At 50.0% G+C, this 18,823-nt stretch overlaps 1 protein-coding gene across 1 annotated transcript in view; it reads left to right on the plus strand.

Moving 5' to 3' along the window:
* Positions 1 to 18,823, plus strand: part of LOC145338821 (uncharacterized) — a 68,689-nt gene that overhangs the window by 35,674 nt on the left and 14,192 nt on the right. Inside the window, exons 2-7 of the mRNA XM_080183232.1 lie at positions 8,505 to 8,607; positions 10,303 to 10,447; positions 11,200 to 11,282; positions 13,644 to 13,751; positions 15,888 to 16,024; positions 17,798 to 17,975. Coding sequence (XP_080039358.1) covers positions 8,505 to 8,607; positions 10,303 to 10,447; positions 11,200 to 11,282; positions 13,644 to 13,751; positions 15,888 to 16,024; positions 17,798 to 17,975 — 754 coding nt within the window. The remainder of the gene's footprint in view (positions 1 to 8,504; positions 8,608 to 10,302; positions 10,448 to 11,199; positions 11,283 to 13,643; positions 13,752 to 15,887; positions 16,025 to 17,797; positions 17,976 to 18,823) is intronic.

An 18,823-nucleotide genomic window follows, 5' to 3' on the forward strand; every position in this document is an offset into this window, starting at 1 on the left:
CCAGTCAGTGTACAGATATCTCCCTGGGAGAGAGAGACTGAGAGACACCAGTCAGTGTACAGATATCTCCCTGAGAGAGAGGGTCTGAGACACACCAGTCAGTGTACAACTATCTCCCTGAGAGAGAGGGACTGTGACACACCAGTCAGTGTACAGATATCTCCCTGAGAGAGAGAGACTGAGAGACACCAGTCAGTGTACAGCTATCTCCCTGAGAGAGAGGGACTGAGAGACACCAGTCAGTGTACAGATATCTCCCTGAGAGAGAGGGAGTGAGAGGCACCAGTCAGTGTACAGATATCTCCCTGAGAGAGAGGGACTGAGAGACACCAGTCAGTGTACAGATATCCCCCTGAGAGAGAGGGACTGAGAGACACCAGTCAGTGTACAGATATCTCCCTGAGAGAGAGGGAGTGAGAGGCACCAGTCAGTGTACAGATATCTCCCTGAGAGAGAGGGACTGAGAGACACCAGTCAGTGTACAGGTATCTCCCTGAGAGAGAGGGAGTGAGAGAAACCAGTCAGTGAACAGGTATCTCCCTGAGAGAGGGGGTGATAGACACAAGTCAGTGCACAGATATCTCCCTGAGAATGGAGTGAGAGAGAGCTGTCAGTGTACAGACATCTCCCTGAGCGAGAGGGACTGAGAACATCAGTAAGTGTACAGATATCTCCCTGAGATAGCGGGACTGAGAGACACCAGTCAGTGTACAGATGCCTCCCAGACAGAGAGGAGCAGAGAGACACCAGTCAGTGTACAGATATCTCCCTGAGAGAGAGGGACTGAGAGACACCAGTCAGTGTACAGATATCTGCCTGAGAGAGAGGGAGTGATAGACACCAGTCAGTGTACAGATTTCTCCCTGAGAGAGAGGGACTGAGAGACACCAGTCAGTGTACAGATATCTCCCTGAGAGAGAGGGACTGAGAGACACCAGTCAGTGTACAGATATCTCCCGGAGAGAGAGTGACTGAGAGACGCCAGTCAGTGTACAGATATCCCCCTGGGAGAGAGGGAGTGAGAGACACAAGTCAGTGTACAGATATCTCCCTGAGAGAGAGGGAGTGATAGTCACCAGTCAGTGTACAGATATCTCCCTGAGAGAGAGAGACTGAGAGACACCAGTCATTGTACAGATATGTCACTGAGAGAGAGGGACTGAGAGACACCAGTCAGTGTACAGATATCTCACTGAGAGACAGGGACTGAGAGACACCAGTCAGTGTACAGATATCTCACTGAGAGACAGGGACTGAGAGACACCAGTCAGTGTACAGATATCTCCCTGAGAGAGAGGGAGTGAGAGACACCAGTCAGTGTACAGATATCTCCCTGAGAGAGACGGACTGAGAGACACCAGTCAGTGTACAGATATCTCCCTGAGAGAGAGGGAGTGAGAGGCACCAGTCAGTGTACAGATATCTCCCTGAGAGAGAGGGACTGAGAGACACCAGTCAGTGTACAGATATCCCCCTGAGAGAGAGGGACTGAGAGACACCAGTCAGTGTACAGATATCTCCCTGAGAGAGAGGGAGTGAGAGGCACCAGTCAGTGTACAGATATCTCCCTGAGAGAGAGGGACTGAGAGACACCAGTCAGTGTACAGGTATCTCCCTGAGAGAGAGGGAGTGAGAGAAACCAGTCAGTGAACAGGTATCTCCCTGAGAGAGGGGGTGATAGACACAAGTCAGTGCACAGATATCTCCCTGAGAATGGAGTGAGAGAGAGCTGTCAGTGTACAGACATCTCCCTGAGCGAGAGGGACTGAGAACATCAGTAAGTGTACAGATATCTCCCTGAGATAGCGGGACTGAGAGACACCAGTCAGTGTACAGATATCTCCCTGAGAGAGAGGAGCAGAGAGACACCAGTCAGTGTACAGATATCTCCCTGAGAGAGAGGGACTGAGAGACACCAGTCAGTGTACAGATATCTGCCTGAGAGAGAGGGAGTGATAGACACCAGTCAGTGTACAGATTTCTCCCTGAGAGAGAGGGACTGAGACACCAGTCAGTGTACAGATATCTCCCTGAGAGAGAGGGACTGAGAGACACCAGTCAGTGTACAGATATCTCCCGGAGAGAGAGTGACTGAGAGACGCCAGTCAGTGTACAGATATCCCCCTGGGAGAGAGGGAGTGAGAGACACAAGTCAGTGTACAGATATCTCCCTGAGAGAGAGGGAGTGATAGTCACCAGTCAGTGTACAGATATCTCCCTGGGAGAGAGAGACTGAGAGACACCAGTCAGTGTACAGATATCTCCCTGAGAGAGAGGGTCTGAGACACACCAGTCAGTGTACAACTATCTCCCTGAGAGAGAGGGACTGTGACACACCAGTCAGTGTACAGATATCTCCCTGAGAGAGAGAGACTGAGAGACACCAGTCAGTGTACAGCTATCTCCCTGAGAGAGAGGGACTGAGAGACACCAGTCAGTGTACAGATATCTCCCTGAGAGAGAGGGAGTGAGAGGCACCAGTCAGTGTACAGATATCTCCCTGAGAGAGAGGGACTGAGAGACACCAGTCAGTGTACAGATATCCCCCTGAGAGAGAGGGACTGAGAGACACCAGTCAGTGTACAGATATCTCCCTGAGAGAGAGGGAGTGAGAGGCACCAGTCAGTGTACAGATATCTCCCTGAGAGAGAGGGACTGAGAGACACCAGTCAGTGTACAGGTATCTCCCTGAGAGAGAGGGAGTGAGAGAAACCAGTCAGTGAACAGGTATCTCCCTGAGAGAGGGGGTGATAGACACAAGTCAGTGCACAGATATCTCCCTGAGAATGGAGTGAGAGAGAGCTGTCAGTGTACAGACATCTCCCTGAGCGAGAGGGACTGAGAACATCAGTAAGTGTACAGATATCTCCCTGAGATAGCGGGACTGAGAGACACCAGTCAGTGTACAGATGCCTCCCAGACAGAGAGGAGCAGAGAGACACCAGTCAGTGTACAGATATCTCCCTGAGAGAGAGGGACTGAGAGACACCAGTCAGTGTACAGATATCTGCCTGAGAGAGAGGGAGTGATAGACACCAGTCAGTGTACAGATTTCTCCCTGAGAGAGAGGGACTGAGAGACACCAGTCAGTGTACAGATATCTCCCTGAGAGAGAGGGACTGAGAGACACCAGTCAGTGTACAGATATCTCCCGGAGAGAGAGTGACTGAGAGACGCCAGTCAGTGTACAGATATCCCCCTGGGAGAGAGGGAGTGAGAGACACAAGTCAGTGTACAGATATCTCCCTGAGAGAGAGGGAGTGATAGTCACCAGTCAGTGTACAGATATCTCCCTGAGAGAGAGAGACTGAGAGACACCAGTCATTGTACAGATATGTCACTGAGAGAGAGGGACTGAGAGACACCAGTCAGTGTACAGATATCTCACTGAGAGACAGGGACTGAGAGACACCAGTCAGTGTACAGATATCTCACTGAGAGACAGGGACTGAGAGACACCAGTCAGTGTACAGATATCTCCCTGAGAGAGAGGGAGTGAGAGACACCAGTCAGTGTACAGACATCTCCCTGGAAGAGATGGAGTGAGTGACACCAGTCAGTGTACAGATATCTCCCCGAGAGAGAGGGACTGAGAGACACCAGTCAGTGTACAGATATCTCCCTGAGAGAGAGGGATTGAGAGGCACCAGTCAGTGTACAGATATCTCCCTGAGAGAGAGGGACTGAGAGACACCAGTCAGTGTACAGATATCTCCCTGAGAGAGAGGGAGTGAGAGAAACCAGTCAGTGAACAGGTATCTCCCTGAGAGAGGGGGTGATAGACACAAGTCAGTGCACAGATATCTCCCTGAGAATGGAGTGAGAGAGAGCTGTCAGTGTACAGACATCTCCCTGAGCGAGAGGGACTGAGAACATCAGTAAATGTACAGATATCTCCCTGAGATAGCGGGACTGAGAGACACCAGTCAGTGTACAGATGCCTCCCAGACAGAGAGGAGCAGAGAGACACCAGTCAGTGTACAGATATCTCCCTGAGAGAGAGGGACTGAGAGACACCAGTCAGTGTACAGATATCTGCCTGAGAGAGAGGGAGTGATAGACACCAGTCAGTGTACAGATTTCTCCCTGAGAGAGAGGGACTGAGAGACACCAGTCAGTGTACAGATATCTCCCTGAGAGAGAGGGACTGAGAGACACCAGTCAGTGTACAGATATCTCCCGGAGAGAGAGTGACTGAGAGACGCCAGTCAGTGTACAGATATCCCCCTGGGAGAGAGGGAGTGAGAGACACAAGTCAGTGTACAGATATCTCCCTGAGAGAGAGGGAGTGATAGTCACCAGTCAGTGTACAGATATCTCCCTGAGAGAGAGAGACTGAGAGACACCAGTCATTGTACAGATATGTCACTGAGAGAGAGGGACTGAGAGACACCAGTCAGTGTACAGATATCTCACTGAGAGACAGGGACTGAGAGACACCAGTCAGTGTACAGATATCTCACTGAGAGACAGGGACTGAGAGACACCAGTCAGTGTACAGATATCTCCCTGAGAGAGAGGGAGTGAGAGACACCAGTCAGTGTACAGACATCTCCCTGGAAGAGATGGAGTGAGTGACACCAGTCAGTGTACAGATATCTCCCCGAGAGAGAGGGACTGAGAGACACCAGTCAGTGTACAGATATCTCCCTGAGAGAGAGGGATTGAGAGGCACCAGTCAGTGTACAGATATCTCCCTGAGAGAGAGGGACTGAGAGACACCAGTCAGTGTACAGATATCTCCCTGAGAGAGAGGGAGTGAGAGAAACCAGTCAGTGAACAGGTATCTCCCTGAGAGAGGGGGTGATAGACACAAGTCAGTGCACAGATATCTCCCTGAGAATGGAGTGAGAGAGAGCTGTCAGTGTACAGACATCTCCCTGAGCGAGAGGGACTGAGAACATCAGTAAGTGTACAGATATCTCCCTGAGATAGCGGGACTGAGAGACACCAGTCAGTGTACAGATGCCTCCCAGACAGGGAGGAGCAGAGAGACACCAGTCAGTGTACAGATATCTCCCTGAGAGAGAGGGACTGAGAGACACCAGTCAGTGTGCAGATGTCTCCCCGAGAGAGAGGGACTGAGAGACACCAGTCAGTGTACAGATATCTCCCTGCGAGAGAGGGAGTGAGACACACCAGTCAGTGTACAGCTATCTCCCTGAGAGAGAGGGACTGAGAGAATCCAGTCAGTGTACAGATATCGCCGTGAGAGAGAGAGAGACTGAGAGACACCAGTCAGTGTACAGATATCTCCCTGGAAGAAAGGGACTGAGAGACACCAGTCAGTGTACAGATATCTCCCTGAGAGAGAGGGTCTGAGACACACCGGTCAGTGTTCAGATATCTCACTGAGTGTTAGGGACAGAGAGACACCAGTGAGTGTACAGATATCTCCCTGAGAGAGAGGGACTGAGAGACACCAGTCAGTGTACAGATATCTCACTGAGAGACAGGGACTGAGAGACACCAGTCAGTGTACAGATATCTCACTGAGAGACAGGGACTGAGAGACACCAGTCAGTGTACAGATATCTCCCTGAGAGAGAGGGAGTGAGAGACACCAGTCAGTGTACAGATATCTCCCTGAGAGAGAGGGATTGAGAGGCACCAGTCAGTGTACAGATATCTCCCTGAGAGAGAGGGACTGAGAGACACCAGTCAGTGTACAGATATCTCCCTGAGAGAGAGGGAGTGAGAGAAACCAGTCAGTGAACAGGTATCTCCCTGAGAGAGGGGGTGATAGACACAAGTCAGTGCACAGATATCTCCCTGAGAATGGAGTGAGAGAGAGCTGTCAGTGTACAGACATCTCCCTGAGCGAGAGGGACTGAGAACATCAGTAAGTGTACAGATATCTCCCTGAGATAGCGGGACTGAGAGACACCAGTCAGTGTACAGATGCCTCCCAGACAGGGAGGAGCAGAGAGACACCAGTCAGTGTACAGATATCTCCCTGAGAGAGAGGGACTGAGAGACACCAGTCAGTGTGCAGATGTCTCCCCGAGAGAGAGGGACTGAGAGACACCAGTCAGTGTACAGATATCTCCCTGCGAGAGAGGGAGTGAGACACACCAGTCAGTGTACAGCTATCTCCCTGAGAGAGAGGGACTGAGAGAATCCAGTCAGTGTACAGATATCGCCGTGAGAGAGAGAGAGACTGAGAGACACCAGTCAGTGTACAGATATCTCCCTGGAAGAAAGGGACTGAGAGACACCAGTTAGTGTACAGATATCTCCCTGAGAGAGAGGGTCTGAGACACACCGGTCAGTGTTCAGATATCTCACTGAGTGTTAGGGACAGAGAGACACCAGTGAGTGTACAGATATCTCCCTGAGAGAGAGGGACTGAGAGACACCAGTCAGTGTACAGATATCTCCCTGAGAGAGAGGGAGTGAGAGGCACCAGTCAGTGTACAGATATCTCCCTGAGAGAGAGGGACTGAGAGACACCAGTCAGTGTACAGATATCCCCCTGAGAGAGAGGGACTGAGAGACACCAGTCAGTGTACAGATATCTCCCTGAGAGAGAGGGAGTGAGAGGCACCAGTCAGTGTACAGATATCTCCCTGAGAGAGAGGGACTGAGAGACACCAGTCAGTGTACAGGTATCTCCCTGAGAGAGAGGGAGTGAGAGAAACCAGTCAGTGAACAGGTATCTCCCTGAGAGAGGGGGTGATAGACACAAGTCAGTGCACAGATATCTCCCTGAGAATGGAGTGAGAGAGAGCTGTCAGTGTACAGACATCTCCCTGAGCGAGAGGGACTGAGAACATCAGTAAGTGTACAGATATCTCCCTGAGATAGCGGGACTGAGAGACACCAGTCAGTGTACAGATGCCTCCCAGACAGGGAGGAGCAGAGAGACACCAGTCAGTGTACAGATATCTCCCTGAGAGAGAGGGACTGAGAGACACCAGTCAGTGTGCAGATGTCTCCCCGAGAGAGAGGGACTGAGAGACACCAGTCAGTGTACAGATATCTCCCTGCGAGAGAGGGAGTGAGACACACCAGTCAGTGTACAGCTATCTCCCTGAGAGAGAGGGACTGAGAGAATCCAGTCAGTGTACAGATATCGCCGTGAGAGAGAGAGAGACTGAGAGACACCAGTCAGTGTACAGATATCTCCCTGGAAGAAAGGGACTGAGAGACACCAGTCAGTGTACAGATATCTCCCTGAGAGAGAGGGTCTGAGACACACCGGTCAGTGTTCAGATATCTCACTGAGTGTTAGGGACAGAGAGACACCAGTGAGTGTACAGATATCTCCCTGAGAGAGAAGCGCTGGGCGACGCCAGTCAGTGTACAGATATCTCCCTGAGAGAGAGGGACTGAGAGACACCAGTCAGTGTTCAGATATCTCCCTGAAATAGAGGGACTGAGAGACACCAGTCTGTGTACAGATATCTCCCTGAGAAAGCAGTGAGAGAGAGCTGTCAGTGTACAGATATCTCCCTGAGAGAGAGGGACTGAGAGACACCAGTCATTGTACAGATATCTCACTGAGAGAGAGGGACTGAGAGACACCAGTCAGTGTACAGATATCTCACTGAGAGAGAGGGTCTGAGAGACACCAGTCAGTGTACAGATATCTTTCTGATAGAGAGGGTCTGAGACACCCCAGTCAGTGTACAGATATCTCACAGAGATAGAGGGGCTGAGAGACTCCAGTCAGTGTACAGATATCTCCCTGAGAGATAGGCACTGAGAGACACGAGTCAGTGTACAGATATCTCCCTGAGAGAGAGGGACTGAGAGACATCAGTCAGTGTACAGATATCTCCCTGAGAGAGAGTGACTGAGAGACACCAGTCAGTGTACAGATATCTCCCTGAGAGAGAGGGACTGAGAGACACCAGTCAGTGTACAGATATCTCCCTGAGAGAGAGGGACTGAAAGACACCAGTCAGTGTACAGATATCTCCCTGAGAGAGAGAGACTGAGAGACACCAGTCAGTGTACAGATATCTCCCTGAGAGAGAGAGACTGAGAGACACCAGTCAGTGTACAGATATCTCCCTGAGAGAGAGGGACTGAGAGACACCAGTCAGTGTACAGATATCTCCCTGAGAGAGAGAGACTGAGAGACACTAGTCAGGGTACAGATATCTCCCTGAGAGAGAGAGACTGAGAGACACCAGTCAGTGTACAGATATCTCCCTGAGAGAGAGGGACTGAGAGACACCAGTCAGTGTACAGATATCTCCCTGAGAGAGAGAGGGACTGAGAAACACCAGTCAGTGTACAGATATCTCCCTGAGAGAGAGGGACTGAGAGACACCAGTCAGTGTACAGATATCTCTCTCAGTGACACTCAGTGGGAGATTGGTTCCTGTGAAGCCCAGTCACTGTACAGGTATTTTGCTAATTTTGTGTTTCATTGTCTGTTGTCTTCATGTGCTATCTCCTGAATTGTATCCCTCTCATTCTGTTCCTTTCTATCATTCTCTCGTTCCCTCTTTCTTTCTGCGTTCCTATCCAACTATCATTCTGTCGTGTTTCAGTCCCTCAGGTCCTGAGAAGCTGCGCAGAATTCATTGAGGAACATGGAATTGTTGATGGGATCTATCGTCTCTCCGGGGTATCATCAAATATCCAGAAACTCAGGTGAAACATCAGAATTTGCAGATGCTCCATTTTCTACTCACTGCCTCTCTTTGTCTCCCTATTTTACTATCTCTCTCCATGTCTCTCTCTCCCCTTTATTTCCTTCTCGTTTTGCCTCTCTCTGTTTCTCTCTTTCTGTCCCTCTATGTTTCTATCCCTCTTTGCCCGTCTCTTCAGTATCTCTCTATTACACATGGTTTCTCTCTCTCTCTCATAGCAACATAGAAACTAGAATCAGGAGTAGGCCATTCAGCCCTTTGACCCTGTTCCTCCATTCATTTTGATCATGGCTGATAATCAAATTCAATATCCTTATCCTTCCTTCCTTCCCAGATCCCTTGATCTCTTTATCCCCTACAGCGATATATAATTTCTTCTTGAAATCAGACAACGTTTTGGCCTCAACTACATTCTGTGTGAACTCCACACATTCACCACCCTCTGGGTGAAGAAATTTCTCTTCACTTCAGTTGTAAAAAATTTATCCCTTATCCTCAAACTATGACCCCTAGTTCTGGGCTCCCCCACCATAGGGAACATTCTTTCTGAATCTACCCTGTCTAATCCTGTTGGGATTTTATAATTTTTTATTGAGATCTCCTCTCACTCTTCCAAATTCCAATGAATATAATCCTAATCGACTTAGTGTCTCCTCATATGACAGACCTGCCATCCTAGGAATCAGCCTTGGTAAACCTTCACTGTGCCCCCTCTATAGCAAGGACATCCTTCCTCAGATAAGGACACCAAAACTGCACACAATACTCCAGGTGAGGCCTCACCAGCGCCCTATACAGTTGCAGCAAAACATCCCTACCCCTATACTCAAATCCTCTTGCTGTGAAGGCTAACATACCATTTGCCTTCCTTACTGCCTGCTGTCCCTGTGTGCTTACTTTCAGCGACTGATGCACAAGGACTCAAGGTCTCGCTGAGTGTCCACCTCTCTCAATTTACACCCATTCACGTAATAATTTGTCTTTCTATTATTGCTACTAAAGTGGATAACATCACATTTATAGACATTATACTGCACCTGCCAGTCCATCTCTGCATCCTCCTCACAGCTCACCCTCCACCCAACTTTGTATCATCTGCAAATTTGGAGAAATGCATTCAGTTTCCTATTCCCAATCATTAATATACAATGTGGACAGTTGGGTTCTAGCACAGATCCCTGTCGAACCCACTAGTCACTGACTGCCAATCAGAAAATAACGCCAACTCCTTCTCTTACTGTCAGGCACTCACTCTGTCCATATTTGTGCATTTCTCTTTCTTTCTCTCTGTCTCTCACTTCCTCTTTCTCTCTGTCTCTCTATCTTTCTCACACACTTTTTCACTCTTTCAGTCTCTCTTGCTATCTCACTTCTCTCTGCCTTACAGCCTCTCTTCATCTGTTTCTGTTTCATTTGCTGTGTGCATCTCTCTCTCTCCTTGCCTTCTTGATCTCTTTCTTTCTCTGTTTCTCTTTCTCTCTTCTAATCGCTCCCTTTTGTTCTCTGTCTCTATCCCTCTAACTCATTTGCTCTGTTTCTGGCAGTCTCCTGCCCTTAGTCCCTCTCTTTCCCTCTGTCTATTTCATCATCACTCCCTATCTTTCTGTCTCTCTGTGCTCTGTTTCTCTCCATCTCTATCCCTCTGACTCACTCTCAGTTCATTCCAACTATTCCTTATCTCTCCATTCCTTCACAGACAGGAATTTGATAGTGAAAAGACAGCTGATCTCTCCAAGGATGTGTATTTCCAGGATATTCACTGTGTCAGCTCTCTCTGTAAAGCTTACTTCCGGGAATTACCTAATCCACTACTCATGTACCAGCTCTACGATAAATTTGCAGTAAGTTCATTTGTCACTTTCTACTGGGGTTAGATACAGAGTAAATCTCCCTCTACACTGTCCCCATCAAACACTCCCAGGACAGGTACAGCACGGGGTTAGATACAGAGTAAAGCTCCCTCTACACTGTCCCCATCAAACACTCCCAGGACAGGTACAGCACGGGATTAGATACAGAGTAAATCTCCCTCGACATTGTCCCCATCAAACACTCCCAGGACAGGTACAGCATGGGGTTAGATACAGAGTAAATCTCCCTCTACACTGTCCCCATCAAACATTCCCAGGACAGGCACAGCACAGGGTTAGATACAGAGTAAATCTCCCTCTACACTGTCCCCATCAAACACTCCCAGGACAGGTACAGCACAGGGTTAGATACAGAGTAAATCTCCCTCTACACTGTCCCCATCAAACACTCCCAGGACAGGTACAGCACGGGGTTAGATACAGAGTAAATCTCCCTCTACACTGTCCCCATCAAACACTCCCAGGGCAGGTACAGCACGGGGTTAGATACAGAATAAATCTCCCTCTACACTGTCCCCATCAAACACTCCCAGGACAGATACAGCACGGGGTTAGATGCAGAGTAAGTCTCCCTCTACACTGTCCCCCATCAAACACTCCCAGGACAGGAACAGCATGGGGTTAGATCCAGAGTAAGTCTCTCTCTACACTGTCTGAGATGTTGTATCATCTTTCTCTGTGTTGTTGATATTCTTTCATTTTTAATATTTTCTGATGGAAAGGATGCGGTTAACACACAACTGGAAGAGGACAGATTGCTCAAAATCCGGAGTGTCTTGCAAGATCTTCCAATCGGACATTACAGGTAGAGTGGGGTTTTCTTTGCAAGAGGGAGAGAACTTTTCTGTTATATATTTTATTGGTTGTATGGTTGCTTTCAAAGCTGATCACATGATTTGATGGTGATGTCATTAGGGTGTTGCAGCAGATGCTGTTTTACTCTCAGTTTGTCCTCTGAGTAGAGAACATCTCTTCCAAGAAATCTGTGGCTGTTACTTTGAATCTAGGCGTGCAAGCCCGCTGTTTTGTTTAAAGCCCACAACCCCCAGCAGAGTTCGGACATTGGTCTTCCCAGGGTCCTGGTGTTAGCTGAGGTTTTAGCACCTTCATGTCCTGCCAATGCATCCCCCATTGATTGCGTACAGTCCAGACCATCTAATGTACAGCCAAATGGTTGTGAATGTATCAAGTTGAGCTGAAGGTTTTGTGTTGGTGTAGCGATAGCCTGGGCTGCAGAACACCCCAGCGTGTTTCACAGTCCATGCACTGCTTTTCCAAGTTCACTCGCAGACTTGTTTGGCATTTTGAATCTGCACTGGCTCCCCGGCACAGCAACTTGTTCAGCACCATCACCTTCACTCTTACCACTGAGCAGGCTTGAATGCTTCAGTCGAAGCTGCTCCCCCACCACCCCCCCACCCCCCACACTCTCAAACAGTGCACTCCAGACCCTAACCACTTGCCGTGCAAAGATGCCTCCCCCCCACACTCTCAGGCAGTGCACTCCAGACCCTAACCGCTTGCTGTGTAAAGATACTTTTCTCACATCACCCTCACTTTTGCCAATGAATTATCCTCCCACTCTCAATACTTCTACCAACTGGAACATAACTATCTCCATAACTGAAGTTTCTCGTCCCTGGAACCATTCCTGTAAACCTCCTCCAGATTCGCTACAATGTGTTCGCATCCTTGTTATAGTGTGGCACCTGTACACAATACTCCAGCTGAGATCTAGCTCACATAAGTTCAGCATAACCTCCTTGTTCTTGTACTGCCCCAGTTAATAAAGCTCAGAAAATAATATGTTTTATTAACTACTTTGTCCCTCTGTTTGTGCCACCTTCAGTGATCTATGCACTGATACACCAAGCTCCCTCTGCTCCTTTTAGCATTCAACCCTTTATTCTACGAGTTCATCCTACCAGAATGAATGAGCACACGTTTATCCACATTGAAATCCACCTGCCACCTATCTGCTCACTCCACCAACTTGTCTCAGCCCTTTGTCAATTTCGATGCTGTCCTCATCACAATTTACAATACTTCCGCATTTTTGCATCATTCTCATCTGTTGTGATGTAGGAATTAATACAGGAATTTATGCACAGCAAGATCCCGCCAGCATAATGTGGTCACGGCCAGCTTGATTGTTTATTCACTACGTCCACAAGAGGGTAGATGGGTCAGCTTATAGGAAAGGGTGTAGTCATGACAGTGCAGCACTCCCTCAGTACTGACCCTCTGACAGCGCAGCACTCCCTCAGTACTGACCCTCTGACAGCGCAGCACTCCCTCAGTACTGACCCTCTGACAGCGCAGCACTCCCTCAGTACTGACCCTCTGACAGTGCAGCACTCCCTCAGTACTGACCCTCTGACAGTGCAGCACTCCCTCAGTACTGACCCTCTGACAGCGCAGCGCTCCCTCAGTACTGACCCTCTGACAGTGCGGCACTCCCTCAGTACTGACCCTCTGGCAGTGCAGCGCTCCCTCAGTACTGACCCTCTGACAGTGCAGCGCTCCCTCAGTACTGACCCTCTGACAGTGCAGCGCTCCCTCAGTACTGACCCTCTGGCAGTGCAGCGCTCCCTCAGTACTGACCCTCTGACAGTGCAGCGCTCCCTCAGTACTGACCCTCTGACAGTGCGGCGCTCCCTCAGCACTGACCCTCTGACAGTGCGGCGCTCCCTCAGTACTGACCCTCTGACAGTGCAGCGCTCCCTCAGTACTGACCCTCTGACAGTGCAGCGCTCCCTCAGCACTGACCCTCTGACAGTGCAGCGCTCCCTCAGTACTGACCCTCTGACAGTGCGGCACTCCCTCAGTACTGACCCTCTGACAGTGCAGCGCTCCCTCAGTACTGACCCTCTGACAGTGCAGCACTCCCTCAGCCCTGACCCTCTGACAGTGCAGCACTCTCTCAGTACTGACCCTCTGACAGTGCAGCACTCCCTCAGTACTGACCCTCTGACAGTGCAGCGCTCCCTCAGCACTGACCCTCGTGTGATCGTCTTGTGAGCGTGACTGACATTGACAGGATTGAACAAATGGTCCCTTTCTCTGCTGTATCTGTGGATCTGTGTCTTTCCTGGAACAGTGAGCTCTGATGCAGGATTTACAGTAATTTTTTGCTCCCTTGCCCTCTCTCCTTCACTCTGTCCAGGACTTTGGAATTTTTGATGCGACATTTGCTCCGCATGGCTTCACATAGCTCTGAGACTAACATGCACGCTCGGAACCTGGCCATTGTGTGGGCCCCTAATCTCCTGAGGTACGTGTTCCTGTGTTAACCAACTGAGTGATGTGAGAACAGAGGAGGTTCACCAGGCTGATACTGGAGATGAGGGGGTTGGACTGTGAGGAGAGATTGAATAGACTGGGTTTGTACTCATTGGAGTTTAGAAGGATGAGGGGGGATCTTACAGAGACGTATAAGATAATGAAGGGGATGGATAGGGTAGAGGTAGAGAGATTCTTCCCACTCAGAAAGGACAGCAGGACTAGAGGGCACAGCCTCAAGATAAGGGGGACAGTTTAGATCAGAGTTGAGGAGGAACTTCTTCACTCAAAGGGTGGTGAATCTCTGGAATTCTCTGCCCGTTGAAGTGGTGGAGGCTGCCTCGCTGAATATATTTAAGTCACGGCTAGATAGTTTTTTGGTAGACAAGGGAATTAAGGGTTATGGGGAGAAAGCGGGAAAGTGGAACTGAGCCACTTCAGATCAGCCATGATCTTATTGAATGGCGGGGCAGGCTCGAAGGGCTAGATGGCCTACTCCTGCTCCTATTTCTTATGTTCTTATGAGTTCAAATCCTGTCACGGGCAGTGTTGGAAATTAAATGTAATTATTAAATCCAGAATTTTTAAAAAAGGCATTAATAATAGTTACTGTAAAATAACAGTTGTTGATTTGGCCTTTACAGCTAGTCTCTGATGGCCCCTACGTGGTTTACCATAGAGTCCCTACAAAAGGAGGCCCTTCAGCCCATCGAGTTTGCTTCAACTCTATGACTGGGCTGTGAAGGTAGAGGCCTGGATTGGTGCTTGGAAGGTGATGGGTGGTGTGGGGCTGGGGGGAGAGGTAGGGGCTGGAGGCGCTGGGAGCACGCATTATGAGTATAGTTTTGGTCCTCTTATCTAAGGGAAGATACACTGACATTTGAGGCAGTCCAGAGAAGGTTGATCCCAGGTATGGAGGGATTTTCTTCTGAGGAGAGGTTGAGTAGGTTGGATCTGTACTCACTGGAGTTTAGGAGAATGAAAGGTGAGACAGCGAGGATTCTCCATGGGGACTGACAGGGTAGATGCTGAGAGGTTGTTCCTCCTTGGGGGAGAGTCGAGGACTAGAGGGCAGTATCTCAGAGTCAAAGGTCACCCATTTAAGACAGAGATGAGGAGGTATTTTCTTCCCTCTGACGGTGGTGAACCTCTGGAATTCTTTACTGCAGAGGTTTGTGGTGTCTGGATCATTAAGTATGTTCAAGGCTGAGACAGAGAGATTTTTATCGGTCAGGGAATCAAAGGCAGGAAAGTGGGGAGTTGAGGATTATTGTTTCAGGTCAATCAGAGTCTCAATGATTGGGGGGGCGGGGGGGGAGCGACAAGGCTGTACTGCTGCCTCACAGCGCCAGGGACCCGGGTTCAATTCCGGCTTCAGGTGACTTGTCTGTGTGGAGTTTGCATATTCTCCCCGTGTCTGCGTGGGTTTCCTCCAGGTGCTCCTATTTCCTCCCACAGCCTAAAGATGTGCGGGATAGGTAGATGCTAAATTGCCTCTTAGTGTCAGGGAGATTGGGAGGGTAAATATATGCAGTTACAGGGATGGGGCCTGGGTGGGATGGTTAGCAGTGCAAGCTCGATGGACTAAATGGCCTCCTTCTACACTGTAGATTGTATGATTTTATGACTGGCAAAGCAGACTCGATGGGCCTAATGGCCTCCTTCTGTTCCTACGGTCTAACTGATTGTCATAAAAACCCATCTGGTTCACTAATGTCTTTTAGGGAGGGAAATCTGCCATCCTTACCTGTACTGGCCTACATGTGACTCCAGAGCCACAGCAATGCAGTTTACTCTTAATTACCCTTTGAAATGGATGTGCAAGCCACTCAGTTCAAGGGAATTTAGGGAGTTCTGGACACTAAAGAGGTTGATGTGGAGGGTAATGTGGAGTTAAGGCATAGGATTCATCACCTTGTACCAGCAGGGAGCTGGATCGAGGGGCTGAATAGCCTCCTCCTGTGCCTGTTTTATGAAATGTTCTTGGCGTTCACATCTAGCAGGTTTGTGGCACTGATTGCAGGGATGTTAGAGAAAAGGGCAGAGAAAGCGGGAGTGAAGTGGGGACAAGATGTTGACGGGTTAGGGGGTCAAAGATGAGTTAAATCCTCTGTTCACACATCAACAGATCAAAGGAGATTGAGTCATCAGGATTCAATGGGACGGCTGCATTCATGGAGGTCCGTGTGCAATCCATTGTTGTAGAGTTCATCCTTAACCACGTGGAACAGCTATTCGACAGCAAGAGCCTTCACTCAAATCCAGGTAATGGTGCAATGGTGCCTGTCTGCCTCTCCAGAGAGCTATCAATCCCCACACTGCCCTCAACCCAACCTCTCCCCAATCCCATCCACCAACCCCTCAATCCCACCCCCCACCTTCTCCCCAATCCCACCCACCCGCCCTCTCCCCAATCCCATCCATCCACCTTCTCCCCAGTCCCACCCACCCACACTCTCTCCAATCCCACCCACCCACACTCTCTCCAATCCCACCCACCCACCTTCTCCTCAATCCCACTTACCGACCCTCTCCCCAATCCCACTGACCCTTTCCCCAATCCCACCCACCCACCTTCTCCCCAATCCCTCAATCCCACCCACCCACCTCCTCCTCAATCCCACTCATCGACCCTCTCCCCAACCCCACCGACCCTCTCCCCAATCCCAGTCACACATCCTCTCCCCAATCCCACTGACCCTTTCCCCAATCCCACCCACCCGCCTTCTCCTCAATCCCACCCACCCACCTTCTCCCCGATCCCTCAATCCCACCCACCCACCTTCTCCCCGATCCCTCAATCCCACCTACCCACCTTCTCCCCGATCCCTCAATCCCACCCACCCACCTTCTCCCCGATCCCTCAATCCCACCCACCCACCTTCTCCCCGATCCCTCAATCCCACCCACCAACCTTCTCCCCGATCCCTCAATCCCACCCACCCACCTTCTCCCCGATCCCTCAATCCCATCCACCTTCTCCCCGATCCCTCAATCCCACCCACCTTCTCCCCGATCTCTCAATCCCACCCACCCACCTTCTCCCCGATCCCTCAATCCCACCCACCCACCTTCTCCCCGATCCCTCAATCCCACCCACCCACCTTCTCCCCGATCCCTCAATCCCACCCACCAACCTTCTCCCCGATCCCTCAATCCCACCCACCCACCTTCTCCCCGATCCCTCAATCCCACCCACCCACCTTCTCCCCGATCCCTCAATCCCACCCACCCACCTTCTCCCCGGTCCCTCAATCCCACCCACCCACCTTCTCCCCGGTCCCTCAATCCCACCCACCCACCTTCTCCCCGATCCCTCAATCCCATCCACCTTCTCCCCGATCCCTCAATCCCACCCACCTTCTCCCCGATCTCTCAATCCCACCCACCCACCTTCTCCCCGATCCCTCAATCCCACCTACCCACCTTCTCCCCGATCCCTCAATCCCATCCACCTTCTCCCCGATCCCTCAATCCCACCCACCTTCTCCCCGATCTCTCAATCCCACCCACCCACCTTCTCCCCGATCCCTCAATCCCACCCACCTTTTCCCCAATCTCTCAATCCCACCCACCCACCTTCTCCCCAGTCCTGGAATCTCAACAATCCACTTGCTTCCCAATCCCTCCATCCTTCTTAACTTCTGACTTCTTCCCGCTTCCCCCAATTCTCCCTCCTTCTCTCCCTCCATTCCTCCCTCTGTCTCCCTTTTCTCTGTCCCTTCTTTTCTCTCTAACTCTCACTCTCCCTCCTCCCCTTCACCCACCCACTCTCCTCTCATGCTCTGCTGATATTCTCTCTCATTTTCTCCCCATCCACCGCTCTCTTTCCAACCTTCTTGTTGCCCCTTCTCTCTCTCTCTCTGACCATGGTTCTTTCCTTCTCTCTCCCTCCTTTCCTGCATGCTCTTCTATAATACTGGTTCTGTTTTCCAGTCTGTCTGCCCCAAACTCCCTCTCTCTCTTTTTTTTCTCTATCTGCATAGTCCACTAATATTAACCCCCCAACTCTCTCCCTCCCTTCCTCTCTCCCCACAGCAATGCACACCGACGATAGACGCAAGTCGTTGCCCTCTCCGACCTCCGCCCCGAACTTGGCATATGACGAGGCCGGATGTCGGATTTTGGTCTCCCAGATACCACACACCCTCCACATGGGCGATGGACCACCCGCGATGCGCCCATACCACTCCATTATCGAGCTGCCCGAACACAGGTAAGGGGGATAGATGCTGGCGCCAGATGCGTTTGGAGATGGAGGGAGGAAGGCAGGGGAAGAGGGGTGGGGAGAGATGGCCAAAAGACATCAAAAGTGACATGTCAACCTTGGCAGGGAGAATCAGAGGGTGGGAAGTGAGGGCAGCGTCCATCTACACATCATAGAACATAGAACACTACAGCACAAACAGGCCCTTCGGCCCACAAGTTGCGCCGATCATATCCCTACCTACCAGGCCCTGCCCGGGTGCTTCCAACCAGAAGCGAGAGCCCCACTGGGGTCACCTCCCCACATCACCGCGTAAGTCCAGATCTTTCGCATTGGGGTGGGGAACAAGTTTTAAATGTGCTCTCATTCAAGGGGTTGTTAAGTATAGTTCCCCAAGATAAGTTTGGTAAAATAGAAATCATGAATTTAAAACGAATTGTAGGCCAAGTAATAAATTGATCATTTAAAAAAAGTTATTAAATTTAACTAACAACAGACTGGAATCTAATTGAGGGATTTAGGGCAGTTTTTATACAGAATAACTTATACTTGTGGGTCAATTACATATCAAATCTAATGGAGGGATTTAGGGTATTTTTTATACAGAATAACAGATACGCAGGAGTGAGTTACAGGCTGGAATCTAATCGAGGGGTTCGGGGTGGTTTATATATAGAATAACAGATACCCGGGAGTGAGTTACAGACTGGAATCTAATCGAGGGGTTCGGGGTGGTTTATATATAGAATAACAGATACCCGGGAGTGAGTTACAGGCTGGAATCTAATCGAGGGGTTCGGGGTGGTTTATATATAGAATAACAGATACCCGGGAGTGAGTTACAGACTGGAGTCTAA

This window comes from Carcharhinus amblyrhynchos, unplaced genomic scaffold (genome assembly GCF_965287045.1).
Source record: "Carcharhinus amblyrhynchos unplaced genomic scaffold, sCarAmb.v2.hapA chromosome_189, whole genome shotgun sequence".
In the NCBI taxonomy this organism is placed as follows: Eukaryota; Metazoa; Chordata; class Chondrichthyes; order Carcharhiniformes; family Carcharhinidae; genus Carcharhinus; species Carcharhinus amblyrhynchos.